The following is a 23,575-nucleotide window of genomic DNA, read 5'->3' as shown; positions in this document are numbered from 1 at the left end:
TTGGCCCATGCGGCACCAGCTCCATACAAAGGAGAGCCCCACCCGCCGCTGTTTGGAAATTCCAACGTTACCTTGACGTCACTATCCATGGTCAGGGTGAAGCTTAGAGAATTCTCACTGTAGCTGTCAATGCGGATATCTGGTGGTGGGATCACTGAAAACAAAAAGGAATTCAGAAAGAGAAAGCACGTGACGAAAAGTGAGGAAGGCAGGGCCGGACAGTCTTCAACTCGACAGACAAAGCGATCTTTTTAGTTGGGGAAGAAAGGGCATTTCTTGGGCTGCTTTCACTCGTCTCTTTCACCGCTGTCGTCCTGCAGCGGAGGTTGGGTCCACAGTTGCCCGGCGAACACGTAACCCTCTCGGCTCAGCCCGCTCTCCTGGCAATCAGGTGGAGCAGAAAAGTTCCACTGTGTAAATGCCCCCACACAGCCCAGCGGCGGCCTGAAACGTGCGGGGATCACAGAAAGCGCCACCTTTATTGGCACTGAGGAGGTCTCGGCGGCCTCACGTCCTCTTCAAAAGTTGAGAGCAGGCCAGATCGTAAGGCAGAAGTTGTAAATGCACGTGTGGCAAGACGGAAACCACGTGGCCTCTGGAGTCTGGCAAACCCGAGTTCAAGTTCCCATTTTAGACACTTAACGACTGTGTAACCAGAGGCAACTTACTTCCCTTCATACTAATGTTAACTCAACCAATGTGCCTTTTCTTTCCGTGTCCAGTAAAGTCCCACCTCGGACAGAGGAAGGAACTAGTAAGTCACTGGCATTCTCAAAAAGGCCAGAGCCCAAGCTGAGAACTGGGGGCAGGGAGGGGTGTGTGTGAAAAGAAAGTGGCAGAGGGAAAAGACCCCTCTCAGTGCAAGTGATGAGCATGGTCCTTGACGTTCAGAAGGCCTGTCCACAAGATGGCGGATGGTGCTCTGCCAGCCGTAATCCAAAGGGCTTAGTGGGATAACTATTATCAGAAGACAGTATTTAAATGACAACTTGTATACTTGACTGTCCTGTGTGTTACGTCACGAGGACACAGGATCACAGACAGAACGCAACACATACTTTCCGATTCAGCACACCGTGACCTCCTGCATGTGCCTGAACCAAAACCTGTTATGAGCTGAGGCTCACCAACAAAATCACACAAAAAAAGTTTAAGACACTTTCCAAAGCAGGTGTGATGTGCGTTGAGAGAATTCAAGGCACATGTTTTATTGCTGACCTTCCAGGGTCCCTTCTTTTCGATACGTACGGCCAGTATGCTGTGATGGGTTTTGTAGAGGGAAATGACAACACAGCAAAAACCCTAGGGGAGTGTGAACTCAGTCCCTTTTTTTCTAATTACCCAAGAGCACCCTGCTACAGAATGGCTGGCTTCACTAAGTTTGCCTTCCTCTTGCCCTGATCTCAAGGAGCCCCAATTTTAAAGGCAACCAGATAGCGACTCTCCATAAACCACAGCCTGTTTCTCACTGGCGCAGGCTCAGGTTAAAGCCCCCCAGTCGTGTCCCATAGGACGCTTCTGTCCAGAAACAAAAGCCGCGAGTGCCAAGGCTAAGATCAGGAAACCGCCGAGGAACATGAGGCTGTAATCCGCCTCCCCCAAGTATGCCAGAAGCCTTCATTTTAATCCTTTAATTCATTCCTTCCTCAATTATTTCATTGGCTCGCCCTCAACACCAGTGACACGAGGGCGGAGGAAACCAAGCCGGGCCCCCCTGTCCTCGCGAGGACACGTGCAAGCGGGACAGGGCAGCGGGAGCACGCGTCTCGGCCCAGGGGAAGCAGAGCAGCCCAGCGGTTAAAGGCACAGGCTTTGGAGCCAGGAGGATCAGGGTCTGCTCCCAGCTCTCTGCGATTTACTGACCGCGTGGGAGGTGACTTCGCTTCTTTCTACTTCCTTATCTGTTCTTACATCCGTGACATGGGCTGATATATGCCAAGCAGCAGGTGCTCCCGAGTACCCGGCTCTTGGCGGGCAGTCAGCTATCACTAGGGTCAACTCTGGCGCTAGGAACTACCACCTATACACGGTTTGTCAGCGCCGCTGGGGAAGACACAAGGGTCAGCCTGGGGGGATCTTACAAACACCATAAATGGACACGGACAAAATCCTCTGTACCCTTGGCGAGAAGGAAGGAGTCCTTTGATTTTGGACACTGTGCATGAGTATAAGAGCTGGGCGCGACGGCCTTCGGAAATCCGTCTTGTACGTCTGCATCCTTAGAGATGCTCGGCTCAGGGGTAGGAGGACATTCAACAGGCACCCGAAGAAACTTTGTAGCTAAGGCAGTATGGAAACACCTGGAAATGTGTGCATGGTGGGCAGAAGGAGGATGCGTGAAGATTTCTCCTCTACGCTTCTCCGTTTCCCAGTCATACTGCAAGTTATTTCCAAAGGGTTTCTCTCTCCTCTAATCTGCGAACGCTGGAATCATTTACCTTTGCCTTTGACGGTGGTAATGGATTTAGAATCGCTCCAGTTTCCTACTCCACGGCTAGTCACCGCAGCCACCTTTTCAAATCAGAGCGTGAATTAGTAGAAGATAAAGGCGGTACACCATACAACGAGGGTCCCCACTGGGCTACGGGGCTGAGACCCTGGCAATGAGGGTGGCAAACGTTCTACACAGAGGGATCCGGGACACTCAGAGGCCCCAGCATCTGAAACAAGGGGCTAATAAGAGGAAGCTGGGCAAAGGGGCTTGTGACAGTGCAGACATGACGGCATTCGTGTGGACTGATGGACGTCAAGGGCAGGGGTTGGGGGGGGGGTGCGTGTGCGCGTGGAGGCGTGGGGCCGTTCAGACACACAAATGAAAAAGGGTAATGGGGAAACGATCAGGGTCATGGAGTCGGTGTGCGCCCTTAAGGGTCCCAACAAACATGTTCTGCACAAAATCTCTCTCTTTTCTGCTAAAGGTATTAATAACATATTGCTTAAGATCCCTACGATATTGGCTTGTAAATGCCAGTGACCGTAGCTCTGTACCACCCTGCAGCCAAGGATCAGCAGAAAGGTGGCAAGCGTAGACGTATGGGAGCTGAAACGCGAGCAGAAAATCGGGGCGAAAAGCAGGTAAAGCTGCATTTACCATAAATTCTTGGTTATCTGAGGGAAGTCTGATTTCAAGTTCTCTGTGGCACTGATTTAAGAGACTGAAAAAAATGATGCCTCCCCCCGCCCCCCGCCCCCAGAGCAAGGGGCTGGGTTTTTAGCAGACTATTCATAAGTCATTCATAAAGCCATGCTCTAAGGCCGCCCGGATGGCCAAAACAGGTGCTAACACTCACTCGGACAGTGTACGGAGTGTTAACCAGTAAATTCTTTATTTCCGTGAAGTTGCTGGCAGCCCTCTGGGACGCCCACATCCTGGAAGCATTCCTGCTGTATTCCACCTGAAGCGAGAAGAAACAATTATCAGCAGGGTACCCAATGGTCTGGGACATCCTGATACCTGACGAGGAGGCAGGAGGAGAGAGGGAGGTGATATGTAAAATCCTCTAACAGGTGGACCGCTATTTACCAGGCTACCCCAAATCAAGTGCTTGTCACACAGAACACCCCGCTGTGCTGGCAGACCCAGAATCTCCTGTTCACACAGTCGCACGTGAAGATGCTTACAATGTACTCTCGAATGAGGCCGTGCGTGTGGGCGGGAGGAATCCAGTGGGCCACAATCACGCCTTCCTCTTCCCTGTGGAGCGACAGCTGGAGATTGCGAGGGGCGTCTGGCACTAGAAGAGAGTCAACGCAGGGTTAAAGCCCATCTGCGTGTTGGGTAAATGGGAGGAACTTCCCTGAGACTGACCACAAAGACCAGAAAGAATCTAAAGCCAGCACTGGCAAGAAGCCACCAGGAAAGGCCGTGAGCTTGGCCTTGGCATCGACAAACCTTTCCTCTCTTCTGGAATGTGAGGTGTGCTGTCCACACGTGAGATCACGGCTTCGTTGGTTGTGATGTAGGTGTGAGGCTCACAAGGGCTGCAGGACAGAATCACCTGCAGGCACTGGGCGTTCAATGCTGAGATCCTAACCGCCAAGCACAGCACCTGCTGCCTCGACTTCTCGTACAACCCTCGTACCACGGGCATGACCACAGAGGAGTAAGACTTTCTAACGGCGCAGAACTTCTGCACCCGAATGAATGGGATCACCTTCAAAGCAGGCTCTTTAACTACTTTCCTTTAATTACACGGGCACGGCCGAGACATTTCTGGATCTTCTCTCTTGTGACTGCCTTCAAGGGCTGGGTGAGACGCCACCATACATGAAAACCAGCTACGATACCTTCTGGGCAAACTTCATTCTGACTGCAGTGTACTTATCCACGTGGATAAGCCACAAATGTTGAATATTATGGGCCCTCCCATCCCCCCTTACACACCCACACACAGGCGGAAGATACTATCCGCAAACCAGAGGGACAGAGGCCTCAGAAGGAAAATCCCTGCCAGTACCTTGATCTCGGACTCCCAGCCTCCAGAACTGTGAGAAAATAAATTTCTGTCATGTAAGCCACCCGGTCCACATCACTGTTATAGCAGCCCCAGCAAACCGATGCGGTGAGCATTCATCAACAATCGGTGGCTGGCAAGCCCTCCAAGGGCAGGACTGTGTCTCATTCACCCGAAGCTCCCGTATCTAACCTAACACCTGAGCCATACTAGGTGCTCAGCTAATTATCTGTGGAAAGAAAATCAACGAATGGGGTATTTCAAAGATCGCTCCGGGGCGCCAAGAACTTAGCCAAGGTCCTCCTCAGCAGTACCATACTGCGGCCTGAGCCTCCGTTTGGTTTGGCCAAGCAGCCTGCAGACGTCTTCCCCTGACACCAGCCCCTCACGCAAGCGTGTGCCCCAGAAAGCAGCCCGCAGAGCCACAAGCAAATCTGAGCTCCTGACACGACTGATCAACGTGTGATCAACGGTCTCCCTTGCCTCCCCGGACCTTCCCCTGGTGTGCTCCACAGAGCTTTACCCCCTGTTTTTGGCTTGAATGGACCAATGCGGCCTCAGCACAGGAACCCCAATGTACTGCACCCGGGAGCCCTAAAAAGGGCATGTGCCCAGGACCCGCCACTCTCTCTGCCTGCACCCTGCCTTCCCCTGCCCATGTGGCCCCTCGGGTATGCTGTGGCTCTTCCTGGGGAACCTGCGAATGATAAACCTCTCTGTTTCGATTTTCCTTTGTGGTCTTCCGTGGACCGTCCGGCACCCCAGGGGCTCTACTGAACAAACGTTAATTTAACAAAGTCGTAACCCACACACGCACTTCCTTGCTTTCTGTAGGCAAATCCCCTAGCTGCCCCGCCCTAGCGCTGGAATCAACGGATTCTTCAAGGAGCCCTCCTTGAAGGTCTTCCTTTTTTGAAGAATGGCACAGAAGCCCAGGTCTTACTGACAGGTGCGCTCACTGCTACTGTGGAGTCCTCTCTCCGTCTGGGCCTTCTCAGCTGACAAAGGGTGCAAATATACGCGTGTATACCAACCCGCCTAGATACGCCTATCTGAATCTATTTCACATGTCAGCATCTGCACGGACATGAAGACCAGCGTTGAGTTCACAGTGATGTCTCCAACCGTAATCTAAATGTCAGCACGGGCACTGGCAAATGAGACGTTCACAAAACCTTGGGAAAGAGGATCACTGGAATACACGCACAGTCACCCAGTGTCAGCCACCGTGCGAGGGGAAGAAGTAGGGAACCCTCTAGGACACGTGAGTTTCGGCAAATTTCTTTACCACTTAGCCTCAATAGCCTTGGCGTGCCTCATGGTTTCACAATGATCTCACAATCCCGAGTACCGGGAAATACCTGGAGACGGAAGGTAAGGACGGGAACAAGATAAGAAATGCAAAGGAGGCAACAGTGGGCACAATCCGAAATTAACTTCTTAGGGTAGAAAAACATTACGTGACGTGATAAGGAGAATACATACATGGTCAACCACTTGGGTGGGACCATAAACTTTCGCCACAAATCTTCTGCATGTGTGAGGCACGTGTAATTATGTTCCCACGTTGCCAAGCGTCCTTGAGAAACTCTGAAAACCCCACCTAAGGGCTTGTGCGCTCCATAAAAATTAACTGTGACACTCACATCCTTCCGGCGTCCTCAGAGTCACAAAGTCGTTGGTGTTGTGCACCTTGCTCAGGCACTGCACTTGGACTTTAACCTGATACGTGGTATCTGGCTTCAAGACTTTCAATATCATGCTTGTTTTATTGCTGTGGGTCTCCACAGTCTTCCATATGCCCTCTCCAACCACCCTGGCCAAAAGAATAAAGATACCGTCACATCAAAGCAGCATGGGGGTGCTGGGATGCCTGCCTCAGCGAGCGGGGAGCCACGCCATGCTCGCCACTAGGGTTTACAGAACATCCAGTGGTGGTAAGGACACGGTTTTCTTCTCCCGAGGCAAAGACGGGACCCACCTGTAGTAGACGTTGTAGACACAAGAAGCAGAGGGCATTTTCTTGGGCCGTATCCAGGTCAAAGTTACATTCCCAGAGAAGTCAGCTGTCCACTGGAGATTCTGTACTTTGTATACAGTTAGTTCATCTAGAGAGATGGAGAAAAAGGGATGGAAAGTGGTATCCTTGGATTCCAAAGGACCCAAGAGGTCCTCTGATTTTTAGGCAGACCTATCATGATCCACATTGCCAAGCCACTGTCATCATCTTAAGACATTCCAGAAAAAGAGTTCAAACCTTCCTACACAACCTCTCTCGGGGTCTCCTAAATATCCGATCACGAAATTTTCATTATATTTCGCCTCCTTGTCTGCCCTGGGGTAAGCTGTTTCTCAACAGAAAATACTGCAGGTCCAGGGACAATGTCATAGCACATCCGTAGACTGAATGTTTGTGTCCCCCCCCCCAAATTCATATGCTGAAATTCAATCCCCAACATAATGGTATTAAGAAATGGGGCTTTTGGGAGGTGTTCAGGCCATAAGGATGGAGTCCTCGTGAATGAGATTAGTATCCTCATAAAAGCAACCCCAGAGAGCTCCCTCACCCCTTTCCCTGTGAGAGGGCACACAGAAGGCGGCCATCTATGATCCGGGAAATGAGCCCTCACCAGACACGGAATCTGCGGGTGCTCTGATCTTGGGCTTCCCGCCTCCAGAGCTATGAGGAGGAAGTTTCTGTTGCTTATAAGCCATTCGGTCTGTGGTGTTCTGTTACGGCAGCCCAAAAGGACTAGGACGATTTCTAGACACGTTCTACACAGAAGGACTGAGCTCACCCCACCGCAAAGCCTGAGGCTCTGGGAGCATGGTGCACCCACACGAGGTGGGGCGTCCACAGAAAACAAATCCGAGACCAGTGTTTCCCTCACAGGGATGAGTTCAAACTACCACAGAGGCAGGACAAGCCTCACTTCACCGGGTGCTCCAAAATTGGGCAAAAAGCGGTTTCCTCTTCAGACTGAGGAGGCTCCCAAGGGTTCCCGCTGGAGTGGGGGAGGGGAGAGCTGAGGCTGAGCCCAGGGCCCGAGGGGTGGCACTCACCACTGCAGGCCCTCTCGTCACTCTCGTCTGAGCAGTCCAGGAAGCCGTCACAGCGCTCGGAGAGCACGATGCAGGCCTCGCCGTCCTCACACTTGAACTCCATGCTCATACAGGTCAAGGTGCTGTGTGTGGCTGCAACACAGGGGAGGGCTACGTTGTGGTAACGGTTTGTCGTGTTTAGGAAAAGGGATCTGCATTCTCCGAACTAATCAGCTTCTGATTCAAAATACGCCTCTGGGGGCACCTGGGTGGCTCAGTCGGTTAAGCATCCGACTTCGGCTCAGGTCATGATCTCACAGTGTGTGGGTTTGAGCCCCGCGTCGGGCTCTGTGCTGAAAGCTACGAGCCGGGAGGCTGCTTCGGATTCTGTCTCTCCATCCCTCCCCTGCTCGCTCCCTCCCTCTTTTTCTCTTTCTCTCAAAAATAAATGAACATTCAAAAAAATTAATAAAAAAATACGCCTCCGGGATGAGGAGTGGTAACCCCCCACAATGGCACCATGATGCCTCTTTGACGGTAACCGCTGGACCCTGCCTTCAGGAAGAGCAAAAGCTTTGAAGTCAAGTGATCTAGAGTGCATGCAGTCATTTACAAGCTCCACAGCGATTCACCAGAATTGGCCAGGGTTGAATACTTCTGTTCCAGAACAAGGACAAGTAATCCCATTTTCTACCTGAAACACCGCATCGACCTCTGACAACCACACCTTGAGACACAGGTAGAAAGAACGGATAAGGTTCTCACGAGAGAACCAGGATGGCAACGGAAACGGATAAGGGATCGACAGAGATGTTGCTAGAGATGAAGAGATCCAGGGGTTGAGGCGGGGTAGAATGTCGTAACAACCATCCTCAACTGGTGAATTAAAGATGGCATGTCTCTAGTGTGGAAGTATAGACTGCAATTAGCTACGCTTTCAAAAGAGCTCTCTACTAGAGTAATTCGCAATGAAAGAAAGGAAATGTGAGGTTTTTACCAACTATAATCCCCCTTCTCCTGGAAAACCACTGTATTATAGAGCTCTGTTATATGCTGAGTAGAAACTGGTTTGCTTTGGGGAAGTTGCAAGGGGGGCTTGGTTACAAATAAAACTGCATTAGAGCATTTAGAAAATGTCTGAGACCCACTAGGGTAAGAAACTCAAGATGGAATTCATCCTTCCATCTCTCCATCCACCTACCCACCCACCATCCATCTACTCAACATCCATCCATCCACCCACCCGCCCATCTAGACACCCATCTATCCATCTACACAACCACCCATCCACCCATCTACCCCTCCATTTATCCCTCTACCCAACCATCTACCCATCCAGTGAATATTCACAGAGGGCTACCATGAATCAGGCACCATTCAAGATGCTAAGACTATGGTGATGTGTAAAACAAAGGACCTAACCTCATAGAGCTTACTTTCTATTAAGAGAAACAGCAAACAACTCTGGTATTTCAGACAGTGATTAACAACTGCAAAGAAACATAAAGAGAAGAATAATAACAGAATGCTGGGCAGGGGTCATTTCATATAGAACGGTCAGGGAGAAACCCTGTGAAAGGCATTAAGAGACTGCCAAGATCCCCAACACAGAATTATCCCACATGGAAAAATATAATCAAACAACAGCTTATTAAACATGTCTCAACATTTTTAAAGTGGCAAAATGTAGGTTTTAGAAACTGAGAATCTAGTTGCTATTAATCTGTGAAGATTCCTAAACTGATAACTCAACAAATGATTAACAGGCACTTAGAACAGAATGCAGTGGCCTTCAGGGGCCAGCTTTTCTGAGAAGAATCATGCCATACTAATCTCATTTCCTTTTTTGTTTTTTTTTTTAAGCTTATTTATTTTGAGAGAGAGAGAGAACATGAGCAGAGGAGGGGCAGAGACAGAGGGCAAGAGAGAATCTCAAGCAGGTCCTGTACCACCAGCCCAGAGTCTTGATGCAGGGCTCCAACCCACGAACCATGAGATCATGACCTGAGCTGAAACCAACCATCTCAGATGCTTAACTGACTGAGCCACCCAGGCACTCCTCCTTTCCTTTTTTGATAGGGTTCTCGGATTAATGGATTGAGGAGAATTGGAGACGAAGCACATTTTTATTTTAAGGCTCTTAACTAGGCAACATCCTATGAATAAGGCCAATTTGGAACAGGTTAAATAAACTTATTTAAAGAATACCAACGAGGGGATGCCTGGGTGGCTCAGTTGGTTGAGTGTCCAACTCTTGATTTTGGCTCAGGTCATGAGCTCACCATTCATGGGATTGAGCCCTGTGTTGGGCTCTGTGCTGCCAGCGCAGAGCCTGCTCGAAATTCTCTCTCTCCCTTTCTCTCTACCCTTCCACCCCCCTCCCCGACTTGCGTCAGCCCTCTCTTTCTCTCAAAATAAATAAATAAACTTAAAAAGAAAAAAAAAAAGAATACCAATCAATGAGTTAATCTCACCCAGGAGGAAGGTCCTATTGCACTTCTCTGTTAATTATTTTCAATGTTCATCTTACCGTGTGGTTGTTTCATTTGGGCCGAAACGTTCCTGCTATCATTTGGGGGAGTGTGGGATTAATCTGCCCTGTTCTTTTCATGTCCCAAAGGCCTACCTGCATTTTACACTATTCCCTATTTAGTGTCTCCCTCTGAGACTACTCACGGCAGTTGGCCTCGTCCTGGCCGTCCTGGCAATCCTGGTGGCCATCACAGCGTTTCCAGTTGGGGATACACTTCTTTGGCTGGCGGCACTCGAATTCAAATCGGTCACAGCGCCCACGCTGAGTGGGAGTAGAGGCAGCAGTGACATTTGCTGAAAGAAGAGGTTGGTTTTTTTTTTTTTTTTAATTCACTTTTCAGTACTGAGGGACCCGGTCGGCAAGAGCAACCAACTCGACATGTTGGGAAATTTAGGAAATGACAGTGCTTTGGGAATTACGATGGGGGCCTGGAGACAAAGGTGAGCTCTGGATATGGAAGGCAGATCGACCAGACGTGGGCATCTAACTTTGGAAGCTGGATGTAGACAAAGAGTGGTAAGTGACCCAAGAGACCAGATGAGGCATACCTGAACTGGGAGAGAAGAGGGAGAAAGACAACAAGGGAACAGACTAAAGATTCCCAAGTCCCCTGCTCCTACTAACCCCATGAGACAATCACCCCATACGTCACTCCCACAGAAGACTGGAGGATTGTAATGTGCAGGGTAAAAAGGGCTGGTTAGGCCTAGCTAAGAGCAAGAATGCTGTACTGAAGAAAGGGGTTAAACTCACAGATTGCTGAAGGCGAGGACCCTGGTCCCCTTCCTCATAAACCGTGGCAGTGACACCTTTATTCTCTAGGCAGTAGATTACTGTAAAAACTCTTCTCTAGGGCAACTGACCAGCCTCGGGGACAAACCCTCAAGTAACCCCAACTCTTGGTGGGGATCAGGAGTTCCCCAACAAACAGCCCAAGCATGAAACTCAAAGCTGTGGGGAGTCTCTTGGCAGTGTTTTCGTCCCCAGCCTTAAACACAAGCAAACACCCCAGGATTATGTGGGCAAAACCTTTGACATGAAAGACAGAAACCAGTGCGGACCCTCTTCCCTCCTAATAAAGAAAATCTGGAGGAAACTGAGATTTTGTAAGAAGAAAACTTCAAAAAATAAATATCCTTAATACGCTCAGAATGAAAAAATATAGATTTCAGCATGAAAAAAGATGCCACGAAAAAGGAACAGTACTAGAAATTTTAAATCTCTTAAAATTAAAAACCCTGGTAACTGACATGGAAAACTCAGTAGTAGAGCTGAAAGATAGGGTGAGTCTTCCAGAAAACAGAAAAAGAGGGAGAGAGAGATAAAGAAATTTAAAAAAATAGAAAAGAGGACCACGTCAGTAGATCTAATGCATGAATGACACGAGTTCCCGGAAGAGAAAACAGAAAAGAAAATACCATTAATGGAATATTTCAAGGAAAACTCTCCAAACTCAAATACATAAATTTGAAGAATAAAGGAGCCTATCAGCGTCCATCCACCACTCTGGATAGAAAGGAAGCTGCATCAAAGCACATCGTTGTGAGATTTCAAAACACTGGAGCCAAAGGGAATACCTTACAAGCTTCCAGAGAGTTAAAAAACAAACAAACAAACATGCAACATGTAAAAGATCAAAATCAAAATGACTCTGAATTTCCCAAGAGCGGTTCAACGGCAGGGGAGCCAAATTCTTAAGGAGAATTACCGACAACATAAAATTCCAAACCCGGACCAACAATCATCAACCACATCTGAAGACAGAAGAAAAACACTGTTAGATAAGCAAGACCTCAATGATACCTCCCACGTTCCCTTTCTTGAGAACGTTCTGGAAAATGTGCTCTACCAAAAAGTGGGATTGAACGGGAAAGGGAGGGGAGGGGAGAAATCTAGGATACAGAAAATAGAAGCTCCAACATGAGAGAAGTAAAACAAGTCCTTAGGATGGAGAAAACATGTCCCACAAGGCACCTGTGGCCCAGGCATCGACAGCAACAGGCACAACAAATCCAAGCAGCAAACTCAGGGGACATACACGTTGAAGGCTATCCTCTCTGTGTCCTCGGCCACTGTGCCACCACATGCATCTGGCAAAACTACCAGAGGGTGTACTCCAACAACACAAGGGAGTAAACCAAGAAAAGCAAAACACGAGACCCAGGAAGCAGCGAATCTAAACCAGGAGAAAGGCAAAGAGAATCCCAAGGAGGGCAGTGAAGGCCCAGGGGAGGGGCACGCAGGGGGCCTGGAGACCCCTGGGCCCAGAGAGGGAGATCTAGGCCATTAGAAGGAAAATCGCCCAGAGAAACTCTGGGGCTGAGAAATCACTGATACGGTGACCTTGGGGAGAGTTACCCTCAGAGGTCATGAAGAGAGAGACAGCGTTAGCAAACATCACACGATAACCTGAGCTAACAAACACAACAAAAACCAGGTACTAACTCTGGGATATTGGGCTCATTCCATGGTTTTAACTGGGTTTTCAAAGGGGCCTCTCCTACCCCCAGAACCACTCTGCAAAAACAGGGTGCATGAGGAAAAGCAGTTAAATATGAGGCTAGAAAGCCAGGCCAAGGCACATCACAGCACTACTGCCTGGACAGTGAGGGGGCCACTAGAAAGTTCCAAACTGGGGAGGACAAGATCATGCATCAATATACGGCCTCTCGGAAGGTAAACCGAAAGCGGGAGACACACAAGACCCCGAGACCGGTTAGGAGACCCGCAATAAAGAAACCAGATCTGAGAGCTGGAGACAACCTGAATTAAATTTGCCCCGATGACGTACATGCAAAAGAAATCACAGACGTTGAATGGAAAATCCAAATAGGAATCTGCTCACGGGATTAAGCTAGAGTCTGTTAATACCCTGCTCAGAGTTCCGATAACCAAAAGACAATTGTGAGAGAAGGAGAATCGAGACACTCACTAACCAGATAGTTGGGTCTTGGGGGCCAAGGACAGAGATTTAAAAAATATCTTTTTTTTTTTTTTTTTTTTTTACAATTTGTTTTGAGAAACGTTTTTGGGACACTAACTATTTGCCTATTACTGTAATAGGCAAAGTGGGGATTCCAAGCGGTATGCAGCATGATCCCCAAAAATACAAGGTCCACAGAATCGCTTGGGGAGGAAAGATTCCCACACGTGAAATGACCAGGAAGCAGCACATGACAGATCACAGTGAGGGATCAAAAGGACAATGGGTAAACGCGAGACTGGAAAAGAGATCAGTATCAACTATATCAATTACAGGACTCGGTGAAAGCCCCATGGTGGTGGGCTTGTGACGGAAAATGATGGTGTACTTGTTCCAAGAATCTCAAACTTTAGTGAACCTACAGGTCACACAGGGAGCTCCTGAGCTCCACACAGAAATCCTAATTCTGTATTTTTTACAAACACCCCAAGTGCGGGGCGCCTGGGTGGCTCAGTAGGTTGGGCGTCTGACTTCAGCTCAGGTCATGCTCTCACACCTCGTGAGTTCGAGCCCCGCGATGGGCTCTGCGCTGACAGCTCAGAGCCTGGAACCTGCTTTGGGTTCTGTGTCTCCCTCTCTCTCTCTCTCCCCTGCCCATGCTCTCTCTCTATATATCTCTTAAAATTCAATAAACATTTAAAAAAATTGAAAAATATATTTAAAAAAAAAACACCCCAAGTGATTCCCTTACAGGTGGTCTTTGTTCCATACTTTCTTTGATAAATACGGAGGGTGTATCAAGGTCTCTTTTAGCTGCAAAATCCATGCCTCCCTTTGCCGTGATGGATGGTGGGTTTCATGGGGGGGTGGGGGGGAGTAGGAGGAGGACAAGGTCAAGGAGGACAGAGGTCTCTGGTGAGGCAGAAACCCTGCTGAAACAATATCAGCAGAGAAGAAGCAGGTCTTTCCAGAGATGATGAGAAGGAGGAACCCAGCTTGGCAGAGGTGTGAAGCAATGGCAGGCAAGGAAGGGCCTTGAAAATAAGACTCAAGGACAATAAATTTCATATATTGAAAAATAAAAAAAAAAATAAAATAATACAAAAAGAAAATAAGACTCAAGGGTTGGGATCTATCTTCGGGACAAGAGGAAACCACTGATGATGTTAAACAGTGAAGCAATGGGACGGATGAGTCTTAAAGGAGGAAAATCAGTGTTGACCTAGAAGTTTGCTAGGAAAAGGATTTGCAAAGCATGGCGGACAACTGTCTATTTTCTCATTATAAACTGAATTTGCAACAGAATCCGGTTGAGGAAAGAACACAGCACCCTTACCTCTGTCCTGCCTGCAGTTAAGGGCATGCACTAGACAGGGGGTCTCAGGGTTCACCCCCGCCTCCAGCAACATGGTTTACTGCCCACACCTTCAGAGGCCTCTCTGCGTTGGGCCACTAGATGGCAGTGCTTACCCTCCTTTAGTAGGAGGGCCTCCAGCTAGTGGGCAGGAAAGTCGGACTCTCCCCCGGAGAGTGTTGTTAACCCACACAAATATTTTCCCTATAATTCCCATTCTAATTTCCTGTGTAGAAGGAAGCAAAGGTGGCCCAACCACAGCCAGGGTGGGAAGCAAGGCGGCTGGCCTCTTCGTGCAGGAAGATCAAAAGGCAGTTATAGGAGATGAGACACTCCAGTCACAAGTTCCACTCTGGAGGTGAGCAGCAGCCTGGCCACCGAGCACAGGGTCCCAGGAGGCAGGGGAAACCGAGCCCGGCGACACCCCTGAGGCCCTGCTCCACAGAATCAGGTGCCCCAGGAGAGGGCAGGGCCGGCACTCACCAGGCGAGGGGCAGGCTTCCTCGTCTGAGCCATCTGCACAATCTCGGTACCCATCACATACCCAGCTGTCCATCACGCACGCCCCACTGCTGCAGCGGTAGTAATTGGGCAGACACGTGGAGGGCCCGGGCGTCGGGGAGGGAAGAACGTGTGAATCTGAGCAAAACACAAGCAAGCGAGAAAACCCAGAGTGTTACAGGAAGCCGTGACCTCCAACCGCACATTTATACTGGGGCATCAGAACGGACGGCGATCTTTTCCCTTTGTTGAGGCAGATGCACCTATCCTATTGTGCTTGCTTTGAGCTAATATTCGAAAGAGTTTGCTCTTACTCAATAGGGGCTCAGTGCCTTTGCAGGCTGACAGAGGGCAGGTGACTCGGAACGCACAGGGAGGGTGAGAGAGCTCATCCCACGGAGGCTGAACGCTGTTCTGGTGAAAAGTCAACTACAGCACCCCCCTGAGACCCAGTTCGGACGTGAGAACGCCAGGAGGGAAGGTAACGAGCTTGCTTGCGTTCCACACCAGTGCTTCTCAGATGTAGTGAGGCACACTCGTCACCCGCAGGCCTTGTTAAAATGCAGATTCTGACTCAAAGGCAGCCTGGGGTGGGGTCAGACACTGCATCTCTAACAAGCCCCAAGCAGATGCGGAGGCCGCTGGGCTGGTCCGAAGACCACACCTGCAGCAGCCAGGCTGCAGAGCGCTTTCCGGGGCCTGCAAAATACCTAGAAACCGGAGAAACCAGCCACACTGGTTTTCAAAGTGGGAGAGGACAGAAAAGAACTCAGAGTTATTACCCAACCCCCACCCCGGATCACTGAACCGGCCTGACAGTGAGGAGACAGAAGGACATTCTGTGCAGAAAGGTGGAAGGCAGTGTGCTGGTGACTCCTGGGCACGGGGCTGCCTCAGGACCCTTACCTCCACAGTCCTTCTCATCAGACCAGTCCTCACAGTCGTTCTCCCTGTCACACTTCCACCTGTTGGGGATGCAGTGGCCATTCTCACACTGGAACTCGAAGTAGCGGGAGCAGTTTGGGGCTTCTGTGGGGTTTTCTGGGGGAGAGGAACCACACAGTCAGTCACTAGCCCGGCACCAGGTGTGGACATAAAGGCCAAACAGATACCCAGGTCCCAGGGCAGCCTGCACAACCCTACCAGATACGGCGGGCGGGCAGCCAAAAAGATACATATCGGCAAACAGAAGCCCGTCTTCCCGGATCCCAACTCGTGCTTCTCTGAAGTAGGCTTCTGTATCTTACAAATAACGCCCGACTTTTTGACACTTTACCAAAGGGATGACCTAACTAGTGACGATGCCCCAACAAGGACAAAGACTCTATTAAGTTGCAGAATCTGTTCACTTATACGTGGAACTTAAGACACACGACAGATGAACGTAGGGGAAGGGAAGGAAAAATAAGATAAAGACAGAGAGGGAGGCAAACCATAAGAGACTCTTAAACGCAGAGAACAAAACCGAGGGTCGCTGCAGGGATTGTGGGTGGGCAGATGGGCTAAATGGGTCGGGGGCATTAAGGAAGACACTTGTTGGGATGAGCACTGGGTGTCACGTGTAAGAGATGAATCACTGGGTTCTACTCCTGAAGCCAAGACTACCCTGTATGTTAACTACCTGGAATTTAAATTTAAGGAAAAAAAAAAAAAACCCAAAACTGTGAAATCTGTAACTTTTCCTGGGGAGAGAGAAGCGCGCTCTGAAATATTTACCATAATTCCTCTACCATATTCCTTAGACATAATGTGAACTTCCCAGCTGGGGAAAGAGAAGGAATGGGCATAAACATTCTCCCCCCGCCCCGACCGCGACCCGGCCCCCGACACTTCCTGGGGGGCAGGCTGCCCCCTCAAGACTCGATTCCTTACGTGGAGACTCGCTCGCCAGCTGGCAGGAACGAGTGCTGAGGACGGAGAAGGCAGAGCCTGCGTGGGAGCGTGCCGAGCGTGGCCCTCCTTGACCACAGGAGTCGCCGTGACCCGGAGGCTAGGGACAGGAGGCTGGAGGCCCGAGATCTTACCGCAGTTGGCTTCGTCAGAGTAGTCGCCGCAATCGTCCATGCCGTCGCATTTCCAAATCAAGCTGACGCACACTCCGTTTTGGCACTGGAAACTGAACTCATCGCACACCTTGTGGAACTCAGGGTCTTGGGCTAGGTAGGGAAGAAGGTTCCAGGTTACTGCCACACCGACGAGTTCGAAGGAGTGCCCCCACTTGGAAACAAGAGGGAAGGGCAAACGTCCTCCTCCAAGAGACAGACCAGCCACCGGGCGCCTTGACAGCAAAAGCCAACCGATGGCCTCGCCCCCCACCCCGCCTGCTCAGACGGTGACTGTACTCGGAAACGGGGTCTTTGAAGAGGTGACGAAGTGAGGGGCGCCTGGGTGGCTCAGTCGGTGGGGCGTCCGACTTCGGCTCAGGTCATGATCTTGCGGTTCGTGAGTTCGAGCCCCGCGTCGGGCTCTGTGCTGACAGTTCAGAGCCTGGAGCCTGTTTCAGATTCTGTGTCTCCCCCTCTCTCTGTACCTCCCCCCACTCCCACTCTGTTTTCTCTCTCTCCCTCTCTCTCAAATAAGTAAGTCACATTAGGAACATCTGGGTAGCTCAGTCAGTTAAGCGTTCGACTCTTGATTTCAGCTCAGGTCAGGTTATGATCTCATGGTTGGTGAGTTCGAGCCCCACGTCAGGCTCTGCACTGACAGTGTAGAATCTGCTTGGGATTCTCACTCTCTCTCTCTCTCTGTCCCTCTTCCCACTCGTGCTTGCTCTCTTTCTCTCTCTCAAAAATAAATTATTTAAAAAAAAAAAAAGAAGTGATGAAGTTACAGTGACGTCATTAGGGTGGACCCTAATCTACTAAGACTGGTGTCCTTATAAGAAAAGGAAAGCAAGACACGGGTAGGCACGGTGAGGAGACCACGTGAGGGAGAAGGCAGCCATCAGCAAGCCATGGAAGAGAGCCTCAGAAGAACCAATCCTCCTGACATCTTGACCTCAAACTTGTGGTCTCTGGACGGTCAGAAAACACTTTTCTGTGGTTTTGAGCCACCCAGTCTGTGGGCTTCTGTGAAGGTGACCAGAGCTGACTAGAAGGAGTACCTACCACGGGTAGGGCCCTGTTTTAAGACGGGGGCTACAGGGGCACCTTGGGTGGCTCAGTCAGTTGAGCGCCTGACCCTTGGTTTCGGCTCAGGTCATGATCTCACGGTTTGTGGGTTCAAGCCCCGAGTCGAGCTTGGGATTCTCTCTCTCTGCCCGCCCCCACCCCTCCCCCCCTCGCACTGCCTCTGTCTCTCCCAAAAGAAATACACTTAAGAAAATGGGGCTACGGGGGCGCCTGGGTGGCGCAGTCGGTTAAGCGTCCGACTTCAGCCAGGTCATGATCTCGCGGTCCGTGAGTTCGAGCCCCGCGTCAGGCTCTGGGCTGATGGCTCAGAGCCTGGAGCCTGTTTCTGATTCTGTGTCTCCCTCTCTCTCTGCCCCTCCCCCGTTCATGCTCTGTCTCTCTCTGTCCCAAAAATAAATAAAAAGTTGAAAAAAAAAAAAAAAAAAAAAAAGAAAATGGGGCTACGGCAGTGAACAAAACAAAGGCCCTGTTCTCGTGAAGCCCACATTCCGGCAGGGGGAGACAGGCAGGCAAATAAATACACAGCGTGCCAAGGGCTGACTAGTGCCGGGAAGGCCACAGGAGCAAGATAAGGACGCTACAGAGCGATGGGGCGTGGGAAAGGCCTGTCGGAGAAGGTCCCGCTTGGGCCAAGACCTCGGACCTTCGGCGTCTCCCCTTATACGTATACCAACGACCAAAGAGCAACACTTCCGAGGCCACAAAGGTAAGTCTTTCTCAGGAAGGGCAAGGCTGGGCGCTCGAGCAAGACCTGTAAACCTGAGTGGCCCGCTCCCCCCAGAGTGTCTCCAGTGGCTCGGCCACCTCCCCACCCAGCCCACTCACAGCATCCTGCGAACGTCGCGTCCTCGTCTGAGCCGTCGCGGCACTGGACGATCCCGTCACACACCATCGAGTGGAAAAGGCACTGCTGGCGGTTCTTGCACACAAAGTCCATGAAGCGCGTGCACAGGGGCTCTGGAAGGGGCCCGGGGAGGGGAGAAGGCGTCAGCAATTCAGAACTGGTGGGGCCCTCCCCGGCCCTGAGCAGATGCTCCCGGACGCGCGCGCATTCGGGACACGGTCACCAGAGGCATCATTTATTGCGCACTTCCTGCGTGCCAAGCCCTGGGTGAGAGCACCTGACACGGAAGTACATTAAGCTCTGAGGACAATGTTATGAGAGATTTTACTGTCCTGTTTTCCAAACGAGACCAGAGGGGACGGCGGCATTCAACGTTTGGCCAAGAGCACACGGTTAATGAGAGTGGAGCCAAAATGGACACCCAGGCCTCTCCGACATCAATGCTCGAGGTCTTCATCACCACACAGAACACGGACTCTCGGGGCGCCTGGGTGGCCCAGTCGTTTGAACGTCCGACTTCGGCTCAGGTCACGATCTCACGGTTGGTGAGTTCGAGCCCCGCGTCGGGCTCTGTGCTGACAGCTCAGAGTCTGAAGCCTGCTTTGGATTCTGTGTCTCCTCTCTCTCTCTCTCTCTCTGCCCCTCCCTGGCTTTGTTCTCTCTCTTACCAAAATAAATAAATGTTAAAAAAAGAAAAAAGAATATGGACTCTCTACTACTTTTTCTGTAAAGGACCAGTGTTATGGATGGAATTATACCCCCGACGATGCGTATGTTATAGCCCTAATCCCCGGCGTAACTGTATTTGGAGACAGAACCCCTTTTAATTGCCTTTAAAGAGGTCATTAAGGTTAAAGGAATTCATGTGGGGGGGGGCCCTGGCCCAGTGTGGGCGGTGGCCTCCTAGGAAGAGACACCAGGGATGCAGGTGCAGACAAAATGCCATTGAGGACACAGCAAGGAGATGGCCTTTGGACTTGAACTGCAGCATCAGCCTGTCCCTGGGTCTCCAGCCTGCCAGCCTACCCTGCAGATTTCGGAACTCACCAGCCTTCAAGACTGCATGAGCTGATCCCTGAAAAGAAATCTCTCTGTATAGGACACACACGTCCTACTGGTTCTGTTTTCCTGGAGAACGGGGAGCGGCACAACCAGGGGGCAAGCTCTCAAGGTTCTGAGAGTCATACAGTCTCTACCACAACCACTCCACTCTGCTACAGTTGCACGGAAGCGGCAGGAGTGTCTGTGTTTACAGAAAACTTCAGTTAATAGGACAGGCCACGTACGGGCTGGCTTTCCACCCGCAAGGCCCGACTGCCACCCCTCCACTATTACATCAGTTCTGAACCTGGACTGCCCATCACAAACACCCGGGGCACTTTTTAAAGGTCCTGATGCTTACGGGGCGCCCTGGTGGCTCGGTCGGTTAAGCGTCCCACTTCGGCTCGGGTCACGATCTCGCGGTTCGTGACTTCGAGCCCCGCGTCGGGCTCTGTGCTGACAGCTCAGAGCCTGGAGCCCGCTTCTGCGTCTCCCTCTCTCTCTGCCCCTTCCCTACTCGTTCTCTCTCTCTCTCTCTCTCAAAAATAAATAAACATTAAAAAAAAAAATCCCCACGCTCAGGCCATGCTCCAGAATTACATCAGAAATCTAGGGTTGGGAGGGATGGACCCAGGCAAAGCATACTCAGGCAGGAGCACCAGTGACCCGAGACAACCTCTACGAGTAGAAAGGAAACGGAGGGTAAGAGGGTCCCCCGGCCAAAAATGGTACCCGAGCGATAGTCAGCAACAGGGGAGTAGGAGAAGTAAGCGTTCAGTTCCAAACAATGGGCCAATCCCCAAACACACTGCGAAGAAGCGATAAGGTTCGCCGAGCTACAACCTCTTCCACGATCGCCCCGCCGCTGCCGGGAGGGGACTCACCACAGTGCTGCTCATCGGAGCCGTCCGAGCAGTCCCGCAGACCGTCACAATGCTTGCTGGAGGGGATGCAGGTGCCGTTCGGGCAGCGGAAGCCGTTACACTTCTTCTCTGAAATGCAACCCGACAACGGAGGGAAATGACGAAGAGGAAACAGGCAGGCATGCACACCCATTGTGGCAGGGGGGGAGAAGGGGACGGGTCTGTACCACCCCTCAGGAGGGTGGGAGATGGGCAGCGGCTGTCCCGATTGCAAGTGTACATGCGCCTTGAGCCGGCGATGCCGTTGGAAAAATGCCATCTGCCCACACAAGTGGAAAATCGGGTAGGTATAAGGCTATTCACCGAACACTCTTTGCAATACCCTGAGAACCACGTACGCATCCCTCAACAGGGGACTCTGTAAGACCTTGTTGTACGTACAACTGGAGCACCAGATTGTTACAAAGGGACTGAAGAAGTAGTTAGTACTCTGTAAAAATGTGTCCTAGATACACGGCTGTGTGAAAAAAAAACCAAGGTGAGAAACAACACACATAGCATACGACTCGTGTAAAACAGCACAAGAATACACACTATATTTAAACGTGCACATACACACAAAAACATCCTACAAGGGTCTCCAACCAAAGTTTCCTACACGGACAGGGTGAGAGTCCAGCAGATGGGGAGAGAAATGTTTACCCCCACACCTCGTGATACTTTTTTCCATCTTGAACCTGTTACCTACTCAAAAAACGGAGTATATGTTTTCAAGAAAAGCTTCGGTGAATGAAAAAAAAAAGAAAAGGAGTTGCTGAATCCTGATTATAAACCCTGGTCTTTTAAAGCTCTCATAAATCACCATCTTAATTCTTCAGGAATTCTAAGCCAAAGCCCTTTGGACAAAGTCCATCCTAGAAATGTTAAGAATCTTAGGTTTTACACTTAGCAGAGAATTCTTAGTATGAGGTAACCCTTTCTCATGAACACAGAGCTGCTGCTGGCCACTAGGCTTAAATGTAAGTTCTAGCACGTGAGTCATGGGCCACTGCAAACCCAACTCTTAGGAGAATGGCTCCGGGAGGGGCATGTGTAAGGCAAGAAAATGTGTTTTCATCCCCTAAAAAGCCATCATGCCTAGGAAATTATTCTAAGGACATCAAACAGAAACAGTGAGTGAGTACCATGAGTCAGGGAAATATTTAATGCCACTAACTATAAAAGCTTTCTATAAAAGTATAGAATTAAAATTACACGAGACAAACTCCCATTCATTATTACATTAGTGAAAACAACTAAAGAGATAAAATGTAAGATCAAGGGAGACTTGGGGAAACATACACTATGTTACTGATAGAGATGCCTCTGGCATAATCACTCGGAAATGCAATATGGCGACACTTAATGAGAATCATGAAAACACATCAGAACCCTTGACCCAGCAATTCCATACTGAGAAAACATATCATAACGAGTACCTTCAAGAAAAACTAAACCTTCGTTTCCAAAGAAGTGAATAATTTCACTACGTATAACAGTGTAAAATTAAAAACACGCTAATGCCCGACCAGGAAGCAACCAAGTAAACCACGTCAGAGAAATACAAAGTGAGTATGCATCTGCCATGAAAATGCTAACTACAGAAAAATACAGATAGAGGCAAACATCTTTGTTTAATATGGTGACATGAGAGGAACAGAGTATGTGACGTGCAATGACTACCATCCCATGAAGATCCGGAACATATGATGTAAAATAACAGGAAATATATAGATATATTGGTCTCTGCCCCTGGTTAGTGGCACAGAGCTCTTAAACCCGTATCATTTCCTAGGTGACAGGAGTGTCCTTTGTTCTAATGGGGCAACTCTGGGTAGACTCCTGTGTAGCTTTAGGATAGGGGCTGATCACCAGAAAAACCATGCCATGACCAGAGGCTTGCAACTTTGAACCCCACTCCCCATCCTCCAGGAAGGGCCGAGGGCTAGAGACAGCTAATGATCAGTCATGCCTATGCCGTAAAGCCTCCATAAACATCCACAAGTATGGGGCTCAGAGAGCTTCCAGGTTGCTGAGCACAGCGAGGCTGGAGAACTGACAGGTCTGGACAGGGCACGGAAGTTCCACATCCCTTTCCTATACCTTGCCCTACACGTACCTTCCATCAGGATGTTCATTCTGTCCTTTTTGAATCAAGCAGGAAATGTGCTTCCCTGAATTCTGTGAGCCATTCTAGCAAATCGATGAACCCAAGGGAGGGGACGTGGGAATGTGGATTTATAGCCGGTCAAATAAATGTGGATTTATTGCCACAGAAGTTCAGGTGGCAATTTGAGGCTTGTGACTGGCATCTGAAGTCGGGGGGGCGGCGTTGGGGACCAAACCCTTCCCCTGTAAGGTCTCACACTATCCCAAGGAAGACAAAGTAAGGAATGAATTAACTGTGGGACACCTGGCTGGTACTGAAGAATTGCTTAGTGTGGAAAACACACATTTGGTGGCCAAGAAATGTTGAAGTATTCTGTGAGCAGAATATTGAGAGCAGAGGAGAAACACGGGGGATTGGTTTCTGACAGACACTATAGAGAAAAGGATAAGGAGAGGGAACCTTAAAGATATTTGGTATAAAAGAGGATTTCATACACTGTGTTCGTGTCATAGCTATTTTGTGAAGGTAACTGATGACCTCGGAATTCTCTTCTAAATCACTTATGCTGAAAATGTTCTACCTTCGGGGAAGGGTCCATTTTACCAAAGGACCATAACAGAGAACTCTCAGTCATAAAGTACGCTATTTATAGAGAAACCGTTGGCTAAGTTCTGGCAGAACCCTGGCAATTTCCGTCCTTGGTGACTGCAGTTAGCACTCTGGGTGCGTTCATTGGTTTC

At 49.9% G+C, this 23,575-nt stretch overlaps 1 protein-coding gene across 1 annotated transcript in view; it reads right to left on the bottom strand.

Moving 5' to 3' along the window:
- The window catches only part of SORL1 (sortilin related receptor 1), a 172,066-nt gene that overhangs the window by 22,736 nt on the left and 125,755 nt on the right, over positions 1 to 23,575 (bottom strand). Inside the window, exons 27-39 of the mRNA XM_047070249.1 lie at positions 20,708 to 20,815; positions 18,764 to 18,895; positions 16,832 to 16,963; positions 15,714 to 15,848; positions 14,790 to 14,945; positions 10,173 to 10,322; positions 7,518 to 7,649; positions 6,436 to 6,562; positions 6,101 to 6,270; positions 3,622 to 3,734; positions 3,291 to 3,395; positions 2,439 to 2,511; positions 72 to 154 (exon numbers count right to left, since the gene is read on the bottom strand). Of these exons, the coding sequence (XP_046926205.1) occupies positions 72 to 154; positions 2,439 to 2,511; positions 3,291 to 3,395; positions 3,622 to 3,734; positions 6,101 to 6,270; positions 6,436 to 6,562; positions 7,518 to 7,649; positions 10,173 to 10,322; positions 14,790 to 14,945; positions 15,714 to 15,848; positions 16,832 to 16,963; positions 18,764 to 18,895; positions 20,708 to 20,815 (1,616 nt within the window). The remainder of the gene's footprint in view (positions 1 to 71; positions 155 to 2,438; positions 2,512 to 3,290; positions 3,396 to 3,621; positions 3,735 to 6,100; positions 6,271 to 6,435; positions 6,563 to 7,517; positions 7,650 to 10,172; positions 10,323 to 14,789; positions 14,946 to 15,713; positions 15,849 to 16,831; positions 16,964 to 18,763; positions 18,896 to 20,707; positions 20,816 to 23,575) is intronic.

Source organism: Lynx rufus, unplaced genomic scaffold (assembly GCF_022079265.1).
Source record: "Lynx rufus isolate CCGP_SWC_20201006 ecotype Redwood Valley unplaced genomic scaffold, mLynRuf1.p SCAF_9, whole genome shotgun sequence".
Taxonomy (NCBI): domain Eukaryota; kingdom Metazoa; phylum Chordata; class Mammalia; order Carnivora; family Felidae; genus Lynx; species Lynx rufus.
This window is presented reverse-complemented; position numbering and strand designations above follow the sequence as displayed.